This window comes from Dama dama, chromosome 27, assembly GCF_033118175.1.
Source record: "Dama dama isolate Ldn47 chromosome 27, ASM3311817v1, whole genome shotgun sequence".
NCBI classification, from domain to species: Eukaryota; Metazoa; Chordata; class Mammalia; order Artiodactyla; family Cervidae; genus Dama; species Dama dama.
The window spans coordinates 31,481,511-31,508,463 of record NC_083707.1 but is presented as its reverse complement, the minus strand read 5'-3'; the positions used below and the strand labels follow the sequence as shown (position 1 = coordinate 31,508,463).

Sequence of the window (26,953 nt, the reverse complement as noted above, 5' to 3'; positions counted from 1 at the left end):
ATGTACATGCACACACATATACACACATGTTCTTGTGTGAATACATACATACACATACTCATTCTCTCCTAACATAGATATAATAATAAAGGAGTTTTCTTAGTTTCAGTTGGAGTGAAGTTGTTCTATTAGATTGGACACAAAAATGAAGGAAAAAATTACTTTAAACAGAATCTTATGTAAGTATTAAGGTGTTTAAAATTGGAAGGCACTCAAATCTAAACAGTTTCTAGTGCTTTCCTTTAACAAAATTCTATTAAATTAGGAAAATACCTTTAGCTTTTATTTTGTTAGCCTATCTTTAGTTAGCTAATGTTTCATTTTATAGAATAAATATTCAGATTTATAAGGAATTAGGTAATTTTGTTAGAATGAGAAAAAGGATATACCTGTCCACAGCATCTTTTTCAGCAGACAAATGTCCATGGTGTCAAAAATAAAATTCCTTCCTTACCTCTTGATGCATCATAGCATTACATGTAGAAGGTAGCTTTCTTCTTATAGCAGTCTTCTAGGATTATTCATTTTTGGAATGTTGAACTGAATTAGCATGGAAAGAAACATTTAATAAACAGTTTTTGAACTTTTACTTGGGCACAGCATTCAACTAAGTGCTATAGAGAATCCAAAGAAGATGACATACTCTAGTGAAAACACTGGGATGTATTTCTTCCTTAATTCTTAAAAATTACACATTTGAAGAGAGAGAAATTCAGTTCAAAGTTCATCAGTTTCTTGGTTTTAATAGTCTTTGAAATACCATGTGTTTTACCAAAACGGCTTCACCTGAGGATCAGCCAGTGTTGATTGTTTTCATTCATTTAAGCCAACAGTTATCCTCCTTTGCTTTCCTTCCTCTGTACCATACATTTTTCAGTTTTTAGTGTTCCAACAAGAACAACGTCATGCCTCAACTGGACCTGACTGACATTGTTAGCATCATTTTCTGTATAAACTTCCTCCAGGCTAGAACTGCAGCAGCCAGCCCAGATGATGAGGTGGGAGGAGGTAGGGGGAGCACGGGACTGGATTGAGGCATTTTCCCCCAGAGCTAAGGTTTTCAATCACAAGAGAAAATTGTCATTTATTAAATATTTAACGGCAACTATGGTGTTTAGCTGCTAGTAATTTCTATTAAAATTTTCTTTTCCTTTGATAGAGTCGTTCCAATAAAGAAGATCCAGAACAGCTGAGATTAAAGCAGAAAGCCAAAGAGGTAGGACTTTCAAGTTACCATGCTGTCTTTGTGTTGGAGGAAAGGTTGGCAGCTCTCTCCTGGCAATTAGGTCAGGGTTTATTTTGCTGTTGCATACCATTTGCCGAAGCCTTGGGGAAGGACAGGAACTGCTGAAGGCAAGGGCAGTGCTTCAAATGAGGTCAATGAGTTATGTGCTCTCTTTTTAAAATTTATTTTCAAGGCTTAGGCCTGTCTAGAAATGGCTCTTTGTAAACTCCAGCAGCCCACTTGGAGGAATATAATGTGGGATTTTAAAAAAAAAGAAAAAAAGAAACTTCTGAGATTTAGCATCTGGGACTGTACAATAGGCTACATTTTTCCAGGGTAATTGTTCGTTTTGTAAATCTGATACTGCTTATAATTCTTTGGCTGGGAGGTGGTACTGGGATTTAGTTTTAAATGGAAAACGCCTCTGGCTTTTAATTTTCTGGGCCCAGCAGTTTTCTGTTCTGGAATGGAGCCCTTGTTTCACACAGTTCATGTTTAGCTGCAGGGGTTTTAGTTTATAGCTTAGACTGGTTAAGCTTTTACTCCCAGAGGCCTCTGCATAGCAACTGTAGAAATCAACAAATAAGTTCATTTATGTCTGCAGCCTCCTCTCAGTAGCTGACTTTTTACATTTCCCAATATCCATTTCCTGACTTTTCTAGCCCCAGAGAAAAAAGCTCCACTAATTGGAGCTTATTTTAATTGAGCCTTAATATTGGATCTCACTGGAGTTGCCCCCAGAGCTGCTGAGAACAGAAGGAAATGAAAGTACCTAAGGTTGAAGATGGGGTGTGTGTGGATGGGGGTGTGTGTGTGTGTGTGTGTGTGTGAAATTTTTCACTTGACCTACAGATTCTTTTCCCTGCTGAATAAATCATCAAGCCTGTTCACATTTCTGATTAAGGATCTGACAGCAGACGATAATAAAGACAATTGAGGTGTGAGACGTGTGATATGGAGCTGAAGAAATTGGTTTCTATAGTTACTTGACTGATTTCATGCAATTTTTAAGGATCTTTGTGCTAAATAAGAGTGATTTCCTGAGCAACCTTTTTCCTTAACTGTGCCTCTTGAACTATGAAATTTGTTGTTGCTTAACATTGCTGCACTCGGCTCCTAAGTGCCAGCAGCAGCAGGTTATTTATGAATGTTTTAAGGGCCCTTATTGTTTGGATTAATGTAGGAGCTGAGGCAAAACAAATGGAAATCTAGTAAGATCCTTACAATCAATGTAGTGTGTTTTCACTAAAACAGAAAAGGAAGAAAACATGAACTCTGGATGGAGGAGTTTCTGGATTGGGGTGAAGAGAACTATGAAAGGAGAACATTAAAAATGATTTGAAACCAGAATCATTTTATTTCAGCAACAAAAAGATTTCTGGTACTCATTTCTTTCCAGTGGAAAACTTAACCTAAAAACGTCACCTGAAAAAAGGAACCACAAGAACTATACCTATACCCTTTTAGCAAGCCTGGCTTGATGGTAGATTGTGTGGGGATGCGCACTCTGTGGCTGCTCTGAATCATGAGTGGTCCTGTTTGTTTTCATTAAGGACTGATTAGATGCTTATCTTGCTTCGAATTCCAGCCACTTTTGGAAAATATATATCAGAAATCTTACCTTTTTATCATTAAAGGCCTTTCCTGTCTGTTCTTCCTTCATAAACTTTCAAACATCTGGATGATTAGATTAAATTTTCCTTCAGGTTTATAAGGAGTGGTTTTGGTTGGTTGGTTGGTTTTTCTTGTGTGTGTGTGTGTGTGTGTGTGTGTGTTTTAAATTCCCTGAGGGATGAATAGTTGGATAGGATTTTTCAAAGAAAAGTCTAAGAGCAAATGTGAAGGGAAAACACTTCTCCCTGAGAGCAGGTGGTGGCAAACCTGTTCTTTTTCCTCCCCAATCTTTTCACAGCTCCATTTATTTCTTTCTCCTAGCAAGATTTAAAAGACCATATATTTTCTTTCCAAAATATTTGGAAAGTTTTCTGGTTGCTTCCTATTCTAAATCCTCTTTGATTAAAAAAAGAATCAAAGACATTGGCCCAGTTCCAAGAACAGGGCCACCCTGTATTCGTTGCAAATGCTTGATAAAAGTAAAATATTGTCATTTTTGTCATCCCTTTGCCCCCTAGAGCTCTTCATAACTAATATTCTTAGGGCCTCTAGTTTAGAATCAAATATGCCATATTTTTTTAAGAAAAAACTTTTTGTTTTGTATTGGTGATATAGCCAGTTAACAATGTTGTGGTAGTTTCAGTGGACAGCAAAGGGACTCAGCTATACATGTACCCATTTTCCCCCAGCTCCCCTTGCATCCAGGCTGCCAGATAACAGAGTTCCGTGTGCTCTTCAGTAGGTCCTTGTTGTTTATCCATTTTAAATACAGCAAAACACCATATTTTGTTTGGGTGCAATAATCATTGACCCTGTCTTATAGAGTTGAATTGTTGTATGGTAATTTGTAAGGTTATCATTTGGGATATGCTAACTGCTATCACACTGGTGTAAACTATAAAGCTTTGGTTTGTCCTGTTTCGGTATTTGGCTGTTGAGGGAGTTTTCACTGTCCAGTCCCGAAAATTAGCACAGATGCCTTCCAGTGTCTCAGTTAAAACTGCTTTGCTCTCCTTTTCCAGGTAATTACCTACCTACCAAGGTGGGCACAGGAAATAGATTAATGACTGCATCTCACAAATACAGAACTCCAAAGAACTATTTAAGGAAGCTGTAGGCTTTATTGATCCTGAGAAATGTTTCAGCAATGATGTCTGTCATATAAATATTAAATCACAGCTTGAGTCCCCTTTGCACATAGGCTTATACTTCATGATTGCCTCTAGCTGTTAAGGGCTAGAGTTTTGGTCTTGGTCATTTCTCCCCTTGGTTTTCTTGTCTCTAATACAGGTTTAGAATCTATGCATTCCCTCTTGACAAACTGTTCAGTTGAGCAGGTTTTTGTAAAGGTGTCTAATTTCTCTTCATCCTTCCTGTTGATTTCTTCCAATGTTGTCATTCTCATTCAGCACATTAAAAAAAAGTAAACTGGGTACTTCTCTGGTGGTCCAGTAGCTAAGGCTCTGCGCTCCCATTGCCAGGGGCCTGGGATCGATCCTTGGTTGGGGAAACTAGATCTCATATGCCCCAACTAAGATCCAGTGCAGCCAAATAAATACATACATACATAAAGTAGGCTGCCTTTGGGTTTGCCTTCAGCTTAATCTCAATCCAGTGAAGTAGCTCCTGCTACATTCTATTCTTATTGACCTGACAGGTTATCTGTCTATTTGAAAACCTTGTTGTCTGGCTAAAATGTCTGTGGATATCAGACTTTCTTTAAATTTAGTTTTATTGGAGGATAGTTGCTTTACAGTGTTGTGTGGGTGTCTGCCATTGAATGACGCAAATCAACCATAAGAATACATATATCCCTATATCCCTTCCCTCTTGAATTCTAATTCCAACTTTGGGGCCATCTTTTTCCTGTTTTCTATTTTCGCCTAGAAAAACATCATTATATGTGTCTTCTCTCTTTATTGCAACTTTATATTTTAAATATGGACACTTTTAAATTGTGATGGCTTTTTTTCCCCTTAGATACTTTTACTAAAATGTAAGTACTGACTTCTTCCATTTCACTGTCCATTTGTGAAGGGTTTTAAATAGATTACTAATTGCCAGATTGTGACTTCAAACAAGCAGGGGCATTTTTGTCCAGTGCATCTGCAGACTTGTCTGAAATGTGTGCTGTGTGTCCTAGATTACCATCTAGCCTTGAGTGTTTTCCTTTCTTACCACATCATCCAGAATTCTATGGAGCAAGCCATCTGACCTTGGAGTTCAAACACCCTGATTCCTTAAACATTTGTTATATATATTGTGACCCTTATTTCCTTTTAAATATCTTCTTTCTCCTATGGGAATGTGAGTTCAGTACATCTGTGCAGAGTGAGACAAAGATTCATTTTCTTTGTAACAATTCCTAGCATTCCCATTTTCATTTGTTATCAGACAATAGAAGAAAGAAAAAGGAATGCAAGACGTGTACCTACTGGCACCTTAGTTTCACAGTACTTCCTCTAGAAACTACAAAAATAAGTATTAAATTATTAAAATGCATAACAGTACCCTGAAGTACTTGGGATTTTTGTTTGTATAAGATATAAGAACTATAAGAAATATAATTCTCCATAAAACATTATTGTACAATAAATAGAATACTGACTCATAAGACTCATTACTGATTAGAAAATATATTATTTAGGTACAAGAAAGGTAAGGGACTTTTTTATAATGAAATTTTAAAAGATATAGAGTCAATGAAATGTGATGGTAAAGGCTAACTGTTAAATTATAGCAACTTGTGTTTAAACTTTATGCTGGTTCTCCATGAGCCAAAATTCGTGGAACACTGAACAGGGCAAAATGAAATTTGTTATTAAAAGTATATTCGAGCAATCAAATTAATGTAATATGGAGAAGGTGTTCTTAAAATGACAAGTTATAAAGAACTTGTATACATAGCAGAGAAACAGAATTGCCATGTTTCAAAGCATTGGTAGTCTAAGTGGTTCTCAAACTCAGGTGTACATAAGAATTATCTGGAGGACTCATTAAAACACAGATTGCTGGGTCCCAGGCACCTATGATACAGCAGGCCTGGGTGAGGCCTGAGAATTCACATTTCCGACCAGTTTCCACTGATTTTGCAATTGCTGTTGCTGCTCAAGAGACCACACTTAGAATCCTTGGTCCAGGAGGAGAAAGAAGCTGGCCTTTAAAATCTATCATTTTTATTTTCCCATTGACTATATAGTCATAGAAGGTTAAATTAAATACTATGATTTGGGGAATCTGAGAATTGGCATCTTGAATTGGCATAGTTCAGTCACCATCCAGTTACCATTCACTTGGTTCTTTCTTGGACACAGGAAAGCTACAGTAGGTTTTTTTAATGGATATTTTCACAAGAGACCTTTGTTGGTTGTGTCCCTGGATTGGTGTACGTAAAAAAGACGACATTTTATTTTTTATTTAGAGCTTCAGAAGGGAATATGCATCTTTAATTTTGAATATGGGATCTGTGTGTCTTGAGAGACATGTTTTCCTTTTGCAGGAAAATGTACATATTATGGCGGAGGGAGCATTGAGGTAGGAGTCAGGAGTCTTGGATGCTAGATTCAGTCTACCATTGCCTCAATTCCACTGTGGGAAAATCACTTGACCTCTTTGAACTTACCCAGTTCCTTGTATTTAAAATGAATGTAACAATGCATGCTCTGCTTGTATTACAGAGCTGTCATAATTTAGGGAAAGGTGAGATATTAGAGGGAAAACCAGTAGCTTAAAAACATTAGCTATGGAGATGTTTAAGAAAGATGCCATCAGGCAAGATTGACCATGAGCCTGAGATTGACCATGGATATGTCTGTTTCCAAAAACTAACATACTAATTTTGTATGTGTGTGTTGGGGGAGTGGTTTCCTTCCAGAGGTTGAGAATAAAAAAAGACTATAAAAGTAAGAACTGGGGGGAAAGTTCTGTAATCATATCAATATAGTACATTATATTTCTTTTCAACAATATATAAAGTACTGTGTTTGAGTGTAAGGGGGAAAGTGTCCAGTTGAGATTATGTGGACTATACTATTTTCCTGAAAGGTGAGGTTGAATTATAAAGGCTAACTAGCAAGATAGCGCCTCTAATTCTGCCTAGTAAGCTTTTGGTTTCTGTTTTCATACTTGTTGCTTGATCCTAGACATGGACACAGTCACAGAACTACATGGCCAAGAGGAGTAACTAAAGCCCCAGCCTTCTAGCCAGAGAGACAAAAAGAGGAGTCAGCCCCAAGAAACCAGGATTTACTGGGAAGAGGAGGTAGAAAGGGAGGAGCTCAGGAAAGCAACCCCATATTCTTATGTTTATTTCTTGTTCCCACTCGAGCTACACTCTTGTCATATGTGACCCTGACCTACTCTGCATACCAGTCAACAGTATAAATCAATATGCCTCATGAACATAAGTGTAAACATCTTCACCAAAATATTAGCAAATCAAATCCAGTGATACCTAATAATAATATATCTTGACCAAGAGTTTACCCCAGGAAGGCAAAGCTGGTTCAGTATTTAAAAATTAGTAAAATCTAACATAATAATTGTCTAAGAAAGAAAAACCATGTGACCATATCAACTGAGGCAGAACTATGTTTGCAGATTTCACCATGCATTATTAATAAAACTCTAAGCAATCTAGAAATAGAAGGGACTTCCTCAGTCTGATACAGGGCCTCTGTTAAAACCCTCCCACTAATACCATTCTTAATGATGAAAAGTCTTAATGCTTTCTTCTAAAGATTAGGAAACATAATATTGCTAGTACAGTAAGGCAAAAAAAGAAAAAGCATATAGATTGAAGAGAAAAATAGTGTGTCCTTTCATTCTATTAACTGTCTTTTACAGAGCAAAAGTTTTTAATTTTTATGAAGTCAAATATGTGAAAAAAAAAAATAGACCTGCTTTGGCTGTCAATGTCTGAGAATTCTTTTCTGGGCCATAAATCATGAAAGCTTTTCCTTATGCTTTTTGCTAGAAATTTAAAGTTTACATTTTGAGGTTAATTTTTGTATAATGTGTGAGGTTCAAGATTCATTTTTTTTTTTTTGCCTGTGAATGTTCAGTTGCTCAATTTGTTGAAATAATTGCTTTCTCAATTGAGTTGTTTTTCACCTTGGTCAAAAATAAACTGGCCATGTTTATGTGAATCTGTTTCTCGATTCCCTATCCTGTCTCATTAATCTGTGCCCATTCCTTTGTCAATACCACATTATTTTGGTTACTGTAGCCTTATATAAGTAATTCTTAAAATTGCATGGTGTAATTCTTCCAATTTTGTTCCCCTTTTTCCCCCCAAAATTGATTTAGCTTCTGATTTCAACTTCCATATAAATTTTATTATCAACTTATACATATCTACAAAAAAATTTTTATTGGAATTATGTTGTCTGAAGGTCAGTTTGGAGAGAATTGAACCTTTACTGTTTCTTACAATCCATAACAATCCATAGATTGTTAAATCTTACAGTCCATGAACACAATGTATCTCTCCATTTATCTGTTTTTTTCTTTTATTTCTTTCATCTGCATCTTGTGGTTTATAGCATACAAGTATCTGTATGTGTTAGATTTATACTTATTTCATTCGGGGGAAAGCTATTTTAAGTGGCATTTTAAAAAATTTTAAGTTTCTGACTTTACTTAACGGTATTTAGAAATGCGATCATTATGTGTATTGACTTGCATCTTGTAGCCTTGCTTAAACTTGTTATTAATCCTAGGAAGTTATTCAATTTTGTTTTTTATAACTACCTTGAAATTTTCTGTGTAAATAATCATGTCACTTGCAATCCTGTTTCCACTAGGAAACCTCTAATTCAGTGCTTTTATCATGCAGAAAGTTTACATGTCTTCATCCACAGTGTATTATGCTGGCCACAATACATTGAGTTTAAGAAAGTTTATTGTAAATACAGGACCCACCAAACTATGGTCAGTTTCTATTTTTGTTAAGAGTTTTGCAAAATTTTCTAAAACATTGTGTGTGAGATTTCTGGAAACCAAAGTACAATTTGCAGAAAGAAAATGTTTTACTTTATAGGGAGAGGAATCTGATGACAGAGGTCAGTTTTAAAACTGGTGCGACTGTCTTGCAGATACCATTTCTCTACAGGGAAAGACTTTAAAATATAGCTTGTTGTTTGATTTCTGCTGCAGGGTAGATTAGCTAAAATTGTATTTTGTCACCCTGAAGTTCTATATTGTGACAGCGTCAGACTCTAAAACTGTATATTTTATTTAAAAGACCATCCTCAACAAAAGATAGTTTACAACTCCCGAAAATAGTTTTCTAACAGTTCACATATATATAAATACACAGTTTAAAGGATGGATTTCTGCCCTGTAATTTGTGGAGCAAAAGGGAAGTGGTTCCTAGTTCATTTTCTTCAGTTAAGTCAAACTTTTCTGCTTTGTTAGACTCAGTTACCTATAGCTTACTGGCTTATTCTTTGTCTTTCCTTTGATATTATAAAGTAATTTGAAATGATCTCTCTGAAATGGCCTACTTCATCCCAAACTGTTTTCTGCTTTCATCTGGTCTTTTTTTTTTTTTTTTTTAAGTGTTAAAAATTTGGTTAGTGCTCTTTTAGAAGAATATTCTCAGGATATATTTATGGTTCCCCAGTAGGTTACTTCAGTTGACTATCTTGGAGTCTGATCTTGTTTGAATATTTATCTAGCCATCACTACCTAGTTCTTTCTCCCTTTTTCTCCACAATAACAAGATTTTTGATAGGAATGGAACATTATTTCTCTTCTGGAAAAGCCCAAGGATCTGTGTAGTGATATTTTATTTTGACTTCTTTACCTTGTTGTTTTTTAAAAAAAAAAGAATACCATTTGACACTTGCCTTGGTGAAATGATGCAGTGTTTCATACATTTATTTCTCAATTTTAGTATATTAAATTTATCTACCTTAATGGGACATCTTTGATAGATCCTGTGTACAGCTTAGTGCCCAAATATCAAAAAATTATACCTTGTAGATTTCATCATTCTGGTTTAAGCATAGTGATAACAGTACACCAAAACGATACTGACTCACTTTCAATCTTTGACATGAAGATAAATATAGAGTAAATCCATAAAAAATGTGATATATTGAAAAGGCTTTGATGGCTCTGAGTTCCGTTTTTATCACTTCTTATTTGTGTGACCTTTATGATGTTTTCCCAACGTCTTTAAAGCCCCACTGTCTCCCTTAGTTAAAAAAAAAAAGTACATGTATACTTTTCATGTTATTATAACAATATATACCTTTCAATGTGATTGTAAGAGTTAAATTAATTAATTTTAAGGAAGTGCTCTGTAAATCATGTAGAACTGTTTGCTGTAATACATAAAAACTGTTTTTAAGTACAGTTGACCTTTGAACAACACAGATTTGAGCTGTGTGCGTTCACTTACATGTATATTTTTTTCACTGAATATCTAGTACTACATGACTTGCAGTTTGTTGAATTAGGGATATGTAGATATGCAGAAACCTCTATAAGTTATATGTAAATTTAATTATGTGTTATGTATTAGCTGCTCAGTCATGTCCAACTCTTTGCGACCCCATAGACTGTATCCTGCCAGACTCCTCTGTCCATGGAATTCTCCAGGCAAGAATACTGGAGTGGGGAGCCATTCCCTTCTCCAGGGGGTCTTCCTGACCCAGAGTTTGAACCCGGGCCTCCTGCATTGCAGGCAGATTCTTTAATTTAGTTATATGTTAGTTATGAGGTATATGGAAGACCAACTATAAGTTAATGAATTTTCTACTGCATAGATAGTCAGCACCTTTAGCCTCACATTCATTGTTCAAGGGTCAAATGTAATTTGCTTTTAATCTGAAAAATTTGACTGTCCTTTGGCTGCTTTCACTCCAATTTACAGTTCAGCTTATTCTTCAGGCATTTCTTATCTGTGGTTAAACTTAAGGAGAGGTTAAGTTCTAGATGTCTTTCTTCTGTTCTATTCTATACTTCTTCCTTACCTAAATTCTGCCTCTTCTATTTAGAGATTCAGGACTAAGGAGTTTATCAGAGCAAAGGAATCAGAATATGATGTATACTTGGCTGTTAGGGAAATCTGTTATTTATTTTGATCTGACATTTTATTTTGCACTGTCACATATTTGGGAAAGAACAGAGAAGTGGGCTTAGTGGTCAGTTTCTTTACCCTTTCTGAGCATGGCTGTGTGTAAACACCGATTTTTTTTAAAATTCTGTCTTCTAGTTACAACAGTTGGAGCTCGCACAGATACAGCAGAGAGATGCTAATCTCACAGCTCTTGCAGCTATTGGACCAAGGAAGAAGAGACCACTAGAGTCGGGGTCTGGAAGTGAGGTATGGAAACAATGTTTGTCCTTTTATTTACCATGTCAAAAAAGCAGGCCTAAAGGAAGCAGAGAATGCAGATAATTTATTGTACCTTGCACACTATTGCTTCCAAATGCTTGTTAAAGCTCTCCTTTGCCTATTTTATAAAATCTTAATTTTTGTTTGTTCTTAAAAATATATATTACCTTGAACTTTCCTCCAATTTGCTACTTGTTTTATACTTCTTCCCATCCCCCACCACTGGTCATACTGAGTTTCACTATCTCAGTTTTTTCCTGTACATTCTTTCAGGCAGTTTTATATAATTTTCTCCTCTCTGGGTGTCTAAATCCAGCTCATCTGTTAAGATCAAGTCTGCCCTCTTTTTTCCACCATGACCTTGATTCTGCATACCCACACTAACGTCTCTTTTTTTTGGCATGAATGTGTTTGCATGGCATTAACCGTTCTCTGCTCCTCACATGAGTATTTTCTCTTCGGTGAGTTTATGAACTTCTTGAGCAAGACTGTAATCCTTTCCTTTGAATCTCCCACAGGACCAGGTACATATTCATATATATTCAATAAATATCATTAATTGTTTGATTAACACCAAAAAAGGATCTTACATCTTTAGAGCAATTATTCTAGATGAATTAATCTATAATGCTAGATTTTCAGATTGGTCACTGGGGCTAAGATACAAGAGTGAGAAAGAGCCCTGAGTTAGGTCAGTAATAAAGAAACTGTGGCTCCTCTGTTGTGCTCTATAAAACATAAATGTGCTTTGGGACAAGCTCTTCCCAGCACTGACCCTAAACATTAACAGTTCCTGATGAATGATAGTCATCTCTATAGAGGAAAGATTTTAAAAGTCTAGTTCTTTTTATTAATAAAAATGTAATGGATATAATACATTCACATGCAAAAAAAGTCATAATATAAAAATGTTTGAAAAGATAAGTTTCCTCGTCCCAGATTTCTAGTCCCCCATCCCCTGCCCAACCAGATGTAACCACTGTTCAGATTCTCACATATCCTTCTAGAATTTATTATGAATATGGACGTGTATCTATTGTTCTGCTCTTGATACTTTTCCCCTTTTCCATAATCTCTCTCATATAATTTACCTCAATGTTTTTTAAAGGTATGTTACATCACTGTGTTTAGATAAACAATTATTCAGCCAATTCTCTAATGGAAATTTAGGTTGTTTCTGGATGCTTCTGTTACCTCAGAGTGTCCTTGTACTTCCACTGTTGTGCTTGTTCAGTGTATCTGTAAGCTGAATTCAAAAAAATGAAATTCCTGGGTTAAAGAGTGTGCATGATAGGAACAACTTTGGAAAAATTCAAACATATTCAAAGATAGAGTAATATAATGAATCCCCTACATACTTACCATCCCGATGCAACTACTATCATTTTATGCCAAATTTTGTTTTATTTATATCTGCACCAACTTTCTCAGGTAAGTTTTTTACTCCTCGGGTTATTTTCAACACAAACCCAGATTCAGTATCATTTTACCCATAAATTATTTGTTGCTTTTCATTTTTGATAAATATTTAAAAATTGCCCCTGAATGATTTGTATCAGGTTTTGCATCCATTCGTGCCTGTTTTTCCACACAGTCATTAAGCCAGGGGATTATCTTTTCCATCTGATGACTGGAAGTACAATTTTTAATAGTGTTTAAATTCCAAGTGAAATTGAGCAACTTTTTCATGTGTATATTGACACTTTCAATTTATTTTCTCCCACTCCACACCCCCCTTCTCTTTTCTTTCAGTTTGTCTGGGCTTTATTCATATGAAAGTTTGTATTTTGTTAAATTAAAAAAAAAGAAATCAGTCGTTTTCTTTTGTCCTTCTTGGATTCCATTGTGTTTGGAAAGCCCTTTCTTAATGATTAGACTTACGAGTTAGTACTTTTATCATTTCAGCTTTAAAGTATAAATCTCTGATTCATTCAGAATTTGTTTGGAATAATAGGTGAGATCTGCATTTAGCTTTACTCCCTTTCTCCTTCCTCATTCTCCAGACGAGCAGATTGTCCCAACATTGTTTTCTCAATAATGCTTTCCCCACCGATTTGTTGTGCCACCTTTATCACAAACAGGTTTGTGTCAAATACAGATTCCTATATGTATTTGAGTCTGACCCAGTGCTGTCTAATAGAACTTCCTGTGATGAACACGTATGGAGTTTGAGCTGCCTTCAACAGCTACATAACAGCTGCTGAGCAGTTGAGCTGTGGCTACTGTGATTGAGGAAATGAAATTTTAACTTTAAAAAGTTTATGTAAATTTTAATAGGCACACGTGACTAGTAGCTGCATATAAGTGCATGGGGCCAGTCTACTGTTTTGTTTTGTTTTTTTATTTTTTTTCAGTCTACTGTTTATAGGTTATTTATATCTGTTTATGATTATTTATGTATTGCTGCCGAATCTTTTTTCTTAACCATCTCAACCATTTTTAAGTGCACAGATCAATGGTGTTAAGCATATTCACATTGCTGGGCCCCACCCCCCCAGAACTTTTTCATCTCGCAAAACTGAAACTCTATACCCATTAAACAACTCCTCATCTTCCTCTTTCCCAGCCCCTGGTAAGCAACACTCTGCTTTGATTCTATGAATTTGACTACTTAGAGTCCTCATGTAAGTGGAATGAATCATACAGTATTTGTCTTTTTGTGACCTCGAGGTTCCAAATCTTAGTATATTTTTAAAATATGGTAAAACTAGTCCAGTAGAAATTTTTATGATCCTACTTCTCTACCACAGGATGATCCACTGTCCTTTATTATTGGTCTATTTGTATATAAATGTGTGCAAATATTTTATTAAAAGTGAGGCATGCTGTTTCATCATTAAGCACATTACTATAAATATGGCCTTGGTAGCATACTTTTTTCTTTTTGGCAGGAACAGTTGTTTGTAAATTTGTTCATCCACATAGTTATTCTTTATAATATCATAACTCCTTTGAGAAAGATACAGGAATGTCTGAGCTTGATTAATTTTTTCAAAGCTTCATTTTTATGTGTCATTTGAGTTTGTCACAAATCTCAGAAACATAAAGGTTCCCTGGTTTCTAATAATCAGAGATTGTAAAGTACTTTTCATTTATTGTATGTTTGAATCTGAGAAAGTCTATAGGTTACAGGGGGCAGAAATGAAATGTACTATTGATATTCAAAAGGTGATTTTTTTAAAAATCAGTTTCTATCAGTATTAAAATGGAAATTTATTTAATTTTTATTTGTTCAGTGGAAATTTAAATTAAATTTAAAAATTTAATTTTAATTTTTAAATTTCAGAACAGATATATGTTCTAACTTGGCTATAAATATACTGAAGTGTTTGTCTGCTTGGTGCTTCTTCAGGTTTGAGAATTTAGGCACATATATTTTCCCCTTTATTCCTGTATTTTTAACTTATATTGTTGTCAGACTTTCTGAATTATAAACAGACAGTACTTTAAGTAATCCAACCTGAATTGAAAATGTCCATGTCTTTATTGAGTTGGTGACATTTTAGTGCAATCCTTATTTCGAAATTAGCTGAAAACTACTTTTTTGTGTTGATTTGTATTCATGGTTTCTAAAAGGCAATTTTCTTTGAAAAATGGGAAACTGGAGAGAACCCTCCTATATGCTCTTTCAGTGTTTACATAAACTGCTGATTGATTTGCCCCTCCAGTCACTTAAATTGCATGAATCAGGATTGTTAAAAACCCTTTAACAATTTGATTTTTTTATTCTCACAAATAACACAAAATTGATATTTGAAACCATTTATATTTTTATTATTCTGTACCTAAAAATTGAGGGTCTACTTATTGTCTGCCTCTTTCTTTATAGATGGAAACCTGAAATGTTATCTGTTTGGTCTGAATTTGCTGGAATAAGCATAAAATCCCAGAGGGGAGTGAGGTGGAGTCTTGCTCTTTGAGCAGTAAATCCTTGGTTCAAATGCAGGTTTTTCTAGTACCTAAGGGGAGAGCTTTCAGTTTGGAACACTGCATACAGTGGTGGCAATTTTTAAAAATATAAATTTCAGAAAATTAGAACATTCATCATTCATAGCTTATCCTTTTTGCTGATAACAAATCAACAAAAATAAATTTGAAGAAATTTGTTTTAGACCTTCTTCCTTTAGTATTTTTTTCTGTTATGCAAAACTCCCTCTTATCCTTCAAAAATCTTTCTAGTTGTACAATTTATATATTAAACTATCCTCTATGTAGATTTACATTTAATATTCTCAGAAGTCTTGCTAGAGTTGAATAGCATCAGCCACTGTCTCCGGGTGTTACTCTGGCAAAAAGCAACAAGTACCACTTATCATTTAGAACCAACTATTTATTCCATAAGCCTGTTGCGTCTAAGGGAGGGGGACTGTTAAAATTTACTACTTTGGAGTATTTAATTTCTCCTTAATTTACTTCTGTACATTGAAGTTATATATAAGAATATAAGTGTATGAAATCAGTTCTTAGATCCACATAGACTGTACAGATACCTCTGCAGTAATCTAGAACCTACTTAAAGATTTAGAATGTTTGCCTGTGTGTGTTTTGTATGTATATTGGTTAGGTGACGTCTTTGGAATGTTAAGTCATGAATAACTTCACTTTCTCCATTAATTTTAAGCCCTTGGATTAGAAAGAATCTCTCTTCTGGATTAGCAATACTTTTTAAAAATAATTTATTTATTTATATTAATTGGAGGCTAATTACTTTACAATATTGTGGTGGTTTTTGCCATACATTGACATGAGTCAGCCATGGGTGTACATGTATCCCCCATCCCGAACCCCCCTCCCACCTCCCTCTCCATCCCATCCCTCTGGGTTGTCCCAGTGCTCCGGCTTTGAGTGCCCTGTTTCATGCATTGAACTTGGACTGGTCATCTATTTCACATATGGTAATAGAATTGTTTCAGTGCTATTCTCTCAAATCATCCCACCCTTGCCTTCTCCGAACAGAGCCCAAAAGTCTCTTCTTTATATCTGTGTCTCTTTTGCTGTCTTGCATATAGGGTCATCATTACCATCTTTCTAAATTCCATATATAGGTGTCAATATACTGTATTGGTATTTTTCTTGCTGACTACTTCACTCTGTATAATAGGCTCCAGTTTCATGTACCTCATTAGAACTGATTCAAATGCTTACTTTTTAATAGCTGAGTAATATTCCGTTGTGTATATGTACCATAGCTTTCTTATCCATTTGTCTGCCGATGGACATCTAGGTTGCTTCCATGTCCTAGCTATTGTAAACAGTGCTGCAGTGAATATTGGGGTACACGTGTCTCTTTCAATTCTGGTTTCCTCGGTCTGTATACCCAACAGTGGGATTGCTGGGTCGTATGGCAGTTCTATTTCCAGTTTTTTAAGGAATCTCCACACTGTTCTCCATAGTGGTTGTACTAGTTTGCATTCCCACCAACAGTGTAAGAGGGTTCCCTTTTCTCCACACCCTCTCCAGCATTTATTGCTCATAGACTTTTGGATAGCAGCCATTCTGACCAGCGTGAGATGGTTCTTCACTGTGGTTTTGATTTGCATTTCTCTGATAATGAGTGATGTTGAGTATCTTTTTATGTGTTTGTTAGCCATTTGTATGTCTTCTTTGGAGAAATGTCTGTTTAGTTCTTTGGCCCATTTTTTGATTGGGTCATTTATTTTTCTGGTATTGAGCTAAACAAGCTGTTCATAATATTTTTGAGATTAATTCTTTGTCAGTTGCTTCATTTGCTATTATTTTTTCCCATTCTGAAGGCTGTCTTTTCACCTTGCTTATAGTTTCCTTCGTTGTGTGAAAGCTTTTAGGTTTAATTGGGTTCTATTTGTGTATTTTTGCTTTTATTTCTGTTACTCTGGGAGGTGGGTCATAGAGGATCTCGCTGTAATTTATGTTAGAAAGTGTTTTGCCTATGTTTTCCTCTAGGAGTTTTATAGTTTCTGGTCTTAAGTTTAGATCTTTAATCCATTTTGAGTTTATTTCTGTGTATGATGTTGGAAAGTGTTCTAGTCTCATTCTTTTACAGGTGGTTGACCAGTTTCCCCAGCACCACTTGTTAAAGAGATTGTCTTTTCTCCATTGTATATTCTTGCCTCCTTTGTCAAAGATAAGGTGTCCATAAGTGCGTGGATTTATCTCTGGGCTTTCTGTTTTGTTCCATTGATCTTTATCTCTGTCTTTGTGCCAGGACCATACTGTCTTGATGATCATAGCTTTGTAGTATAGTCTGAAGTCAGGCAGGTAGATTTCTCCAGTTCCATTCTTCTTTCTCAAGATTGCTTTGGCTATTCGAGGTTTTTTGTATTTCCATACAAATTGTGAAATTATTTGTTCTAGTTCTCTGAAAAATACCACTGGGAGCTTGATAGGGATTGCATTGAATCTGTAGGTTGCTTTGGGTAGTATACTCATTTTTACTATATTGATTCTTCCAATCCATGAACATGGTACATTTCTCCATCAATTTGTGGCATCTTTGATTTCTTTCATCAGTGTTTTATAGTTTTTCTATATATAGGCCTTTTGTTTCTTTCAGTAGATTTATTCCTAAGTATTTTATTCTTTTCATCGCAATGGTGAATGGAATTGTTTCCTTAATCTTGCTTTCTCTTTTCTCATTTTTAGTGTATAGGAATGCAAGGCATTTCTTTGTATTAATTTTACATCCTGCAACTTTACTATATTCATTAATTAGCTATAGTAATTTTCTGGTGGTGTCTTTAGGGTTTTCTATGTAGAGGATCATGTCATCTGCAAACAATGAGAGTTTTACTTCTTCTTTTCCAATCTGGATTCCTTTTATTTCTTTTTCTTCTTGATTGCTATGGCTAAAACTACCAAAACTATGTTGAATACTAGTGGTGAGAGTGGGCACCCTTGTCTTGTTCCTGATTTTAGGGGAAATGCTTTCAATTTTTCACCATTGAGGGTAATGTTTGCTATGGATTTATCATATATGACTTTTATTATGTTGAAGTAAGTTCCTTCTATGCCTGCTTTCTGGAGAGTTTTTATCATAAATGGGTATTGAATTTTGTCAAAGTCTTTCTCTGAATCTATTGAGATACTTATATGGCTTTTATCTTTCAATTTGTTAATGTGGTATATGTATCACATTGATTGCTTTGCAAATCTTGAAGAATGCTTGCATCCCTGGGATTAAGCCCACTTGATCATGATGTATGATCTTTTTAATATGTTGTTGGATTCTGTTTGCTAGAATTTTGTTGAGGATTTTTGCATCTGTGTTCATCAGTGATATTGGCCTGTAGTTTTCTTTTTTTGTGGCCTCTTTGTCTGGTTTTGGTATTAGGTTGATGGTGGCCTCATAGAATGAGTTTGGGAGTTTACCTTTCTCTGCAATTTTCTGGAAGAGTTTGAGTAGGATAGGTGTTAGCTCTTTAAATTTTTGGTCTAATTCACCTGTGAAGCCATCTGGTCCTGGGCTTTTGTTTGTTGAAAGATTTTTGATTACAGTTTCAATTTCTGTGCTTGTGTTAGGTCTGTTTTTTTATTTCTTCCTGGTTCAGTTTTGGAAAGTTATACTTTTCTAAGAATTCGTCCATTTCTTCCAAGTTGTCCATTCTAGTGGCATATAGTTGCTTATGATCCTTTCTATTTTTGTGTTGTCCATTGTGATTTCTCCATTTTCATTTCTAATTTTGTTGATTTGATTCTTCTCCCTTTTTTTCTCGATGAGTATGGCTAATGGTTTGTCTATTTTATCTTCTCAAAGAACCAGTTTTCAGTTTTGTTGGTTTTTGCTTTAGTCTCCTTTGTTTCTTTTTCATTTATTTCTGCTCTAATTTTTATGATTTCTTTCCTTCTACTAATCCTCAGTTCAACCCTAGGGTTCTTCATTTCTTCTTTTTCTAGTTACTTTAGGTATAAAGTTAGCTTATTTATTTTATTTTTCTCTTGTTTCTTGAGGTAAGCTTGTATGCTATGAACCTTCCCCTTAGCACTGCTTTTACTGAATCCCATAGGTTTTCATTTTCATTTGTTTCTATGCATATTTTGATTTCCTTTCGACTTCTTCCTTGATTTGTCTATTAGCAATACTTTCAAATAGTTTACCTAACTTACTAATGATCCAGCCATCATAACTATTTATTTTGTTGAAAATAAAGATAGATTTTATTTTGACCTTATAACACATTGGCTTGAAAATGCTGGTATTTCTCTTAAGATTAAGTGTTTACAGTGTCAGATCAACTACATGGTGCTTATAGTATTTATATGCCTAGTCTGTGTTGCTTTAAAGAGTGTTCATTTGCTAAACAAAGCAAAGAAAGTATTGCCACATAGATCAGTGTATACTCTTTCTGTCTAGAAACTGGTTAGAATACTGCCCTGTAAAATTGTGAAGATTTTAGGGGAAGAGAAGGAACTTTTTTGAAACTTTGCTTGGCAATAAATACAAATTTTATTGAATCAGAATTGCTTTCAGACAAATATATTTTTTTCCATAGTTGAATTCTAATTCAGAAATTAATGTCAGAGAATGATAACAGTTTTGCTATTTCTCCCAGCTATTAAAGATACATCCCTAAAATTCATTTCTTCTTTATTGTACTTTTTAAGTGTGTGTACCTTCAAAATAAGGCATTTAATTTAAGCAGACTTGTAACTATTATTAAACCAAGAATTCTTAAAATATTATTAGCCAAGCAAATTTTATTTGGACAGAACTATAAAATGATTCTACAGCAGAACTGTAAATCTATATGCTTAACCATTTATTGGTTAATGGTGTCTCTGTAACATTAATGATAGAAATCATCACATTGCAGTATTTTGTGAGTAGACTTATAAGGGAAAGAAGGTGAAAAAGGATCATTTTAGAATAGTATGTTGACAATACTATAAAGCAATTATGCTTCAATTAAAAATAAAAAAAGAAATATTGGAGTCCATATTTGCCTGCTTATATGCCAGGAATTATTCTAAACATTAGGAATATAACAGTAAGTTAAAAAGTTAAAAGGGAAAAAGAAATAGGGTATTGAATTCCATTGGCAAGAATATTTCATGCCATAGCTTACAGAAGTGTGATTTCTGAGAAAGTTATATTAATTTTTATGTGTATTTAGAGATGAACTTTTGAAAAAATCCTATACCTCAAATAGTGTTTCATTACAGTTTGCTATAGATATTATTAGAACTTTTTTGTACAGAACCTGAGAGTCTTGTGATAGTATCTATTGTAGCACCCTGCCTTTCTCTTTAGCTCCAATTTGATGTCTAAAGTATTAGAGTACTTTGATTTGAGGGAGAACAGGGTATAGAGAAGGAAGGGAATTTTCAGAAGACTGTGGGCAGACAGCAATGAAATAACTCAGGGTAAAGAAATAAATAATGATGGTGTAAAAGAAACAAAAGTGCTTTAAGAATCTTTCCCGTATGTTTTCTTTTATTTTAGCCTGTGTCTGGGTGCCCTAAACAAAGAGTGGCCCTACTCTGCTAGAAGCCCTAGTCCTCTGAAGGGCAATGTACATTATTAGGGCCTGGGCTGTTTTAAGTAAAGATATCTCAGGGCTTGAAAATTCACCTGTGTTTATTTTTTTGGCACCTGGGATAAAATTTTAAGAATCAAGTGGGAAATAAAGCTTTTTTAAGAAAAGAAACTGAAATTGTTTAAAGAAAAATCACAGTGTACTATGAAGCAGGGCTGAAGCAATGTAACAAGTAATAAAATGCCTTGTTTTGAAAAGAATGTTCTAGAGCTGTTACATTATAAGTATGTGACAAGGTTTGAGATAACTCAGAAGAAATAATTTGCATTAATTTCATAAATTTATATTAAGTGCTTACTATTTTGAAATTTTCATTCTTATGAAAAATAAAAGTAATGATAGTCACTTCATAGCCTGAAATCACTTGAGCATTCTACTAATTTGAATATACCTGAGAAAAAATTTACCAGAATCATAGTGGCACAAACATTTGCCTTTCCTCATGATTTAATATTAAATCCTCAGTGTCTTGAGCTTCCTAGGTGGCTCAGTGGCATAGAATCCACCTGCCACTGTAGGAGAGGCAGGTTCGATCCCTGGGTCGGGAAGATCCCCTGGAGAAAGAAATAGCAACCAACTCCAGTATTCTTGCCTGGACAATCCCATAGACAGAGGAGCCTGGCGGGCTATAGTCCATGGGATTGGAAAGAGTAACATGACTTAGCAACACTAAAGAACAACACCTCATCAATGTATGACAAAACCCACTGGAAAAAAAAAAAAAAAAAACTTAAAAAAAAAAAAAAAAAAGAACAACACCTCAATGTCTTAGGATGCCTGCACCTATTCAGTAAAAGAATAGCTTAGTGGAGTCCAAGAACTATCTCCAAGATTCTGAAGAAATCTGTGTGGTGGGTAGCTATTTTTTTCCCTCCATGCTAATCCTAACAACAGTATTTCCTGTCCCCCTCCCATTATTTCTGTTCTTTGCTGATATGCGCCTTCAAGGAAGTGAAAATTAGCTAGTTAAGTGCCAGGTAATGATGTACCTGTTTTTTTAAAACAAGGACTCAGCAGCAACTTCCTGCTCATAGCCACAAATGAAGTCTGGGAAAGGTGGGACATCCTGGAAAGGCAGTGATGGTACTTACTGGAAGGTGTTCTGTCCATGAACAAATGGAACTTTGGTGGTTTGTGTGTGTCTTGTCAGATGAGAGGAAACATCAGGAGGCAGAGTGAGATGGGTTCCGTTGCTTTGTCTTCTTCAGAGAAGATGGTTAGGGAATTTCTGGATTTTATTACTAATTATCCTAATTATTACTTTTCCAAGAATCATTCCAGGATCTTCCCTGGTAGTCCAGTAGCTAAGACTCCAAGCTTCTAGTGCAGGTGGCTTGGGTTCAATCTCTGGTCAGGGAACTAAATCCCACATGTCACAACTAAGACCTGGCATAGCTAAGTAAATAAATAAAAAATTTTTAAATAAAAGAATCATTTCAACATGGAGCAAGCTAGGGCTTCCAAAGCACTAGGCCTGTGGTCTCAAACACAGAGTGCCCCACTAATTTCTTTGTACCTGTCAGAAAATATTATTTTGTTCCCATTTCTTGACTTTTCTTCTCAATTCCCACCCACTTTTTTATAAGGATAGTTATATAGAATTATTAAAACCAAAGCTCTTTGGAATATAATATTAGATAGATTTCAGTGGTAACTTTCTTCCATTGTTTAAACTAGTATGAGTTTACTTAGGTATGTAATCTCTTAAGATCCTTTCCAGGACCTACAAGTTTCTTATGAAATGAAGAGGACACAATTTCTAGAAGAGTACAATCGAAAGGTAGATTATTGATTGAGGGGGTAAGAAAGAGGTCTCCTGTGTCTGCTAGAGTAAATAGCTTTTTATTTGGGAGAAGGAGTGTTAACTCTGATCATGTTGAAAAATGTCAAAATGATATAAAAGAGTATTAAAAACAACTCTTATGTTTCTTGGGTTACCCTTTCCAGAAATATCCATACATATATTAGGTTAAACCCTATGAACCTGCCATTTTCATAGATGAAAATCTATCAGGTATTGGCAACTCCATACCTATGATCAAATATATATATATGTGTGTGTGTATATATGTATACACACAATTGCGTATTAATAACTATAGTTTACCTTTATCAAGCACTTAGAATGTATTACCTTTGTTAGTTTTTGTTAACTCCTCTACTATTGTTTTCTCTAAATGAAAAAATTCAGGTATAAGGAAGATGACTTTTCCAGAGTTCCACAGTTAGTAAATGGAGAACCCCAGATACATATCAAAGAATTTGATGTTTGTCTGTGCTCTTAACCACTATAATGGAATCATCCTAAAAGTACTGTTTTACAACTTGTGGAACAGTGTATATTGGACATTTTCCTGCGCTGGTTACATACTTTTGTGCCATAGTTCTGTAATCCACTGATAGACATTTAAAATATTTTCACTTGGTTATTTTAAATAGTTAGCATTCTCTGTCATCATGTACCCATTTATTTTGCAGACTTGATTTCTAGAAGTGGGACTTCTGGGTCAAAGGATATTCACATCTTAAATTTTAGTAGATATTTCCATGTTACTTTCCAAGAAGTTTATGCCAGTTTCTACCACTGCGTGAATGCCTATTTTCCCATTCCTTTGTTAGTAACAGATGTGATCAGACATTTCAAAATGTTCCAGTTTCTACAACTTTTCATTTATTATATCTATACCATTTCTCTCTGCCCTCTTCAAAGGTTGAGGTTCTATTTATGTATGGAACATGGTGCAGGAATGTGAACTTCTAAGGTAGCCTATAAGGAGAATACTTGGGTTTTTAAATTTTTATTTAAGCATTAAAAATTATTTATGGACAATTTTTTTCCATACCTTAGAAATGGGTGTATTTTGAAACAGACAACCGAGTTGAATTCTTAAGGGTATTTGAATGATCAATCTTACATAGATGTTATTTTGTTTACCATATTTAGTAGTTTTCATGATTTTTGAGGGTCTAAGTAGATTATAATTGAAATATTAAGCATGAAATGATTCGGGGAACACAGCAGTTTAAAATCTACTAGGGGACAAACAGAATTAGATATTTCACAGATTTGTTTCTATAAATATCATGTAGATACATTAGAATTGAGAGCATGTATCATTTTAGATAAAGAAGCAGCTTTTTATGTTTTGAGGTATATTTTTTCACATTTAATTTTGTTCACACTTTCATTAACAAATCTGCCTCTCTTTCATAAATGACTTAAACATAAATCTGAATTTTAGTTGGATCTTGAAAATTTTCCAGAGATTCCAAGGCTGACTCTTTGTCAGCTATCTTCAGGGACTGCCTGTGAAATAAGTTGAATTGCACATTACAGGTTTATCTTTCATCCTTCCCAAATCCCCTTTAAATGATAGTAAAGGAGAGAAAATGACATAAAAACACAAGAATAAAAAAAAGAGAAAACAGCAATACAAGTATTTACTTAGTTAAAATAACACTAAATTTCTCTGTGAAATAGTCCTAAATAAAATATTCAGATTTTCAATTAATGTTGTCAGTTAAAACCCAGGTTTTCATGGAAAACAGTGTATCTGTCTTAAGTATTGCAGCAGTACCTAGTTAGAGTATGTTCTTAAATTCCTATTTATGCAATTTCTACTAAGAATTATAGACAGTTTTGAAAACAGTAAATATAAGTTGTTATTGAAATGTTTACTACAACTTGTTTGTTTGACTTATCAGACTGTGCCAGTTGTTTGTCTTTTTCATTGTGATAAATTCACATACCACGCTAGCACTTCTTATGCTTAGTATTTGCATGATTTATCGTTTCTCCATTCTTTTACTTCCAGCCTATCTGTGTCTTTATTTAAAGCTGATTTCTTATGGCTAGGGCTAGGTCACTTCAGTCGTGGACTCTATGCCTCCCTGTGGGCCTTTCAGTCGTGTCCTCTGTCCATGGGGTTTTCCAGGCAAGAATGCTAGAGTGGGCTGCTGTGCCCTCCTCCAGGGGGTCTTCCCAGGGATCAAACCTGCATCTCTTCCTCTCCTGCATTGGCAGCGGGGTTCTTTACCACTAGTGCCACCTAGAGCAGCATGTAATTGAGTTTTGGGTTCGTATCCAGTATGAAAATTTATGTGGACAGTTGAGTTCATTTACATTTAATGCAATTATTACCGTGATTGGACTTGAGTGTACCATAGTGCTGCTTTGTTTGTCCTTGTTTTTGTTGTTGTTATTGTTTCTCCTTTCTTTTCATCTTTTGAGTCAATCAAGTCGTGTTTTAGTATACCATTCTATATCCTCTTTTAACTTTTTAACTATACCTCTTTTATTTTTTTTTTAATGGTTGCTATACAAATCTGTCTAAAGGTACAGTATGTATTGTTAACTGCTTACACTCAATTTTGAATTAATGCCACTTCACATACCATGTAAAAACCTTTTAACTGTAGAATTCCATTATATAAATCCCTCCCATCCTTTGTGTTATTTGTCTTCACCTGTTTCACTTCTGCATGTTTTAACTTCCATAGTACATTGTTATTACTTGGTCATATGTCTCTTAAAGAACTTATGAAAATAAAAACAGCTTTTTAACATTTATCATTTCTAGTGCTCTTTCATTTTCCCTGTAAATTCATATTTCTTTCTAGTATCATTTTCTGTCAGTCTATATGCAATTTGTCAACTCTAGAATTGCCAGAGTTTCAATTAAACAAAGCTGCTATTAATACATTTAAATATACTGGTAAACCTACCTTTGCTCGTGAGGCACAGCGATCCTTACAGATACTGTAGCTTTTTTTTTTTTAAACATTTACAATCCTGAAAGGATAAAATTAAAGCTGGTTCTGAAAGAAAAATCTTTTACTGGCAATCCTTTAAAGAAATTCTTATAGAATAATAGATAAAACTTGTTTCTAGACATAGTTTACTTGAGTTTTTGGAGGACTTTGTAAGTGTCTTAATTAAAGGTTAAAGAAAATAACCAGAGTATGAAGAGGACACAGGCTTATCAGCTTGCAGTAAGTTACTGCTTTTCAGAATTGACATTTATTTGGTTACTTGGTGTTCTTGTGTGTTGTATTACTTGGTGGGTTGAAGACTTGCTGACTGTTTGGAGAAAATGACAGAAAATAGCCTTTTGAGTAAATACCGTCTGGTGGCAGCTTGGTGGGGATGAATAATGTAGAAGAATAAGTCATCAAAAGACTTTACCTTTCAGCTCTTCTCCCAGATTTATTTGGCTTAAAGGTAAGAATAGCAGCAGGATCTTGATTTAAAAGCCCGTAGTATGGCTCATTTTCACTGTTTTGGTCATTCACATAACTGATATTATTGAGTCATACTTTGTGCAGAAGTGTACAACATGTAGATTGGATAGCAGTAAGTGCCATATATATAAAATATTCACAAGTCCAAAATCCTTCCTTTCCAGTGAGTGGGCAAGTTATTAGAGAGGTAGTTGTGTTGCATTAAACACATGTGATGGTAAAGTAGAGAGCACTGAAGTCCACGGGAGATGCCCCTCATCTCAGCCAGGGCTAAGTGTGTTTGTGACATTGGAAAAACACATTACCTAAGTTGAGTATTGAAGAACTTAGTCAGGTGCTGTGATTGAAGGGTAGGAGAGAGATTGGAGAAGGAATCCCAGGAGGAGAGAAGTAACTCTCTCGAACAAACTGGAAAACACCTTCTATGGCATGATCAATAGTTTGAGTAGTGAGAAGGAAATGAGAGATGAAAGTGTGGAGAGAAGCTTTGGCGTGCTCATGGTTGACTGTGTCATGGTTAGATACTTGGACTTGGTCCTGGAGAAGAGTTCTAGCCACTGGAGCGTTTTAAATCGGAAAATGGTATTACCAGATTACTTATTTGAGAAAGATCATTCTCACTGCAGTGTGAACACTATTGATACTGAAAACAGGAAGATTTCTTAGAAGGTTGATGAAGTAATCTCAGGCATGGAGGTGAAAATGTAGAAAGATGTGGATTATTTGGAAACTATTAAGGAGGTAGAACTAGTAAGAATGATAGTTGGGATATGGAAGGTAGGTTTGAGGGTGACACCCAGTTTTCTGGCTTAGGCATTGGAGGTGAATGGTTTTACCATTCCTTTAAGTGAGAAAGAGAAGAGGAAAACAGGAGAAGTAATGACTTAGAGCTGTCTTCCCCAGCCTCTGGTAAAGAATCCACCTGCCAATGCAGGAAACACAGGTTTGATCCCTGGGCTGGGAATATCCCCTCAAGAAGGAAATGGCAAACATACTCAAGTATTCTTGCCTGGG

General features: G+C 35.0%; 1 protein-coding gene across 1 annotated transcript in view; it reads left to right on the top strand.

Moving 5' to 3' along the window:
- The window catches only part of TAF4B (TATA-box binding protein associated factor 4b), an 89,325-nt gene that overhangs the window by 55,355 nt on the left and 7,017 nt on the right, over positions 1-26,953 (top strand). Inside the window, exons 13-14 of the mRNA XM_061130736.1 lie at positions 1,160-1,216; positions 11,064-11,174. Coding sequence (XP_060986719.1) covers positions 1,160-1,216; positions 11,064-11,174 — 168 coding nt within the window. The remainder of the gene's footprint in view (positions 1-1,159; positions 1,217-11,063; positions 11,175-26,953) is intronic.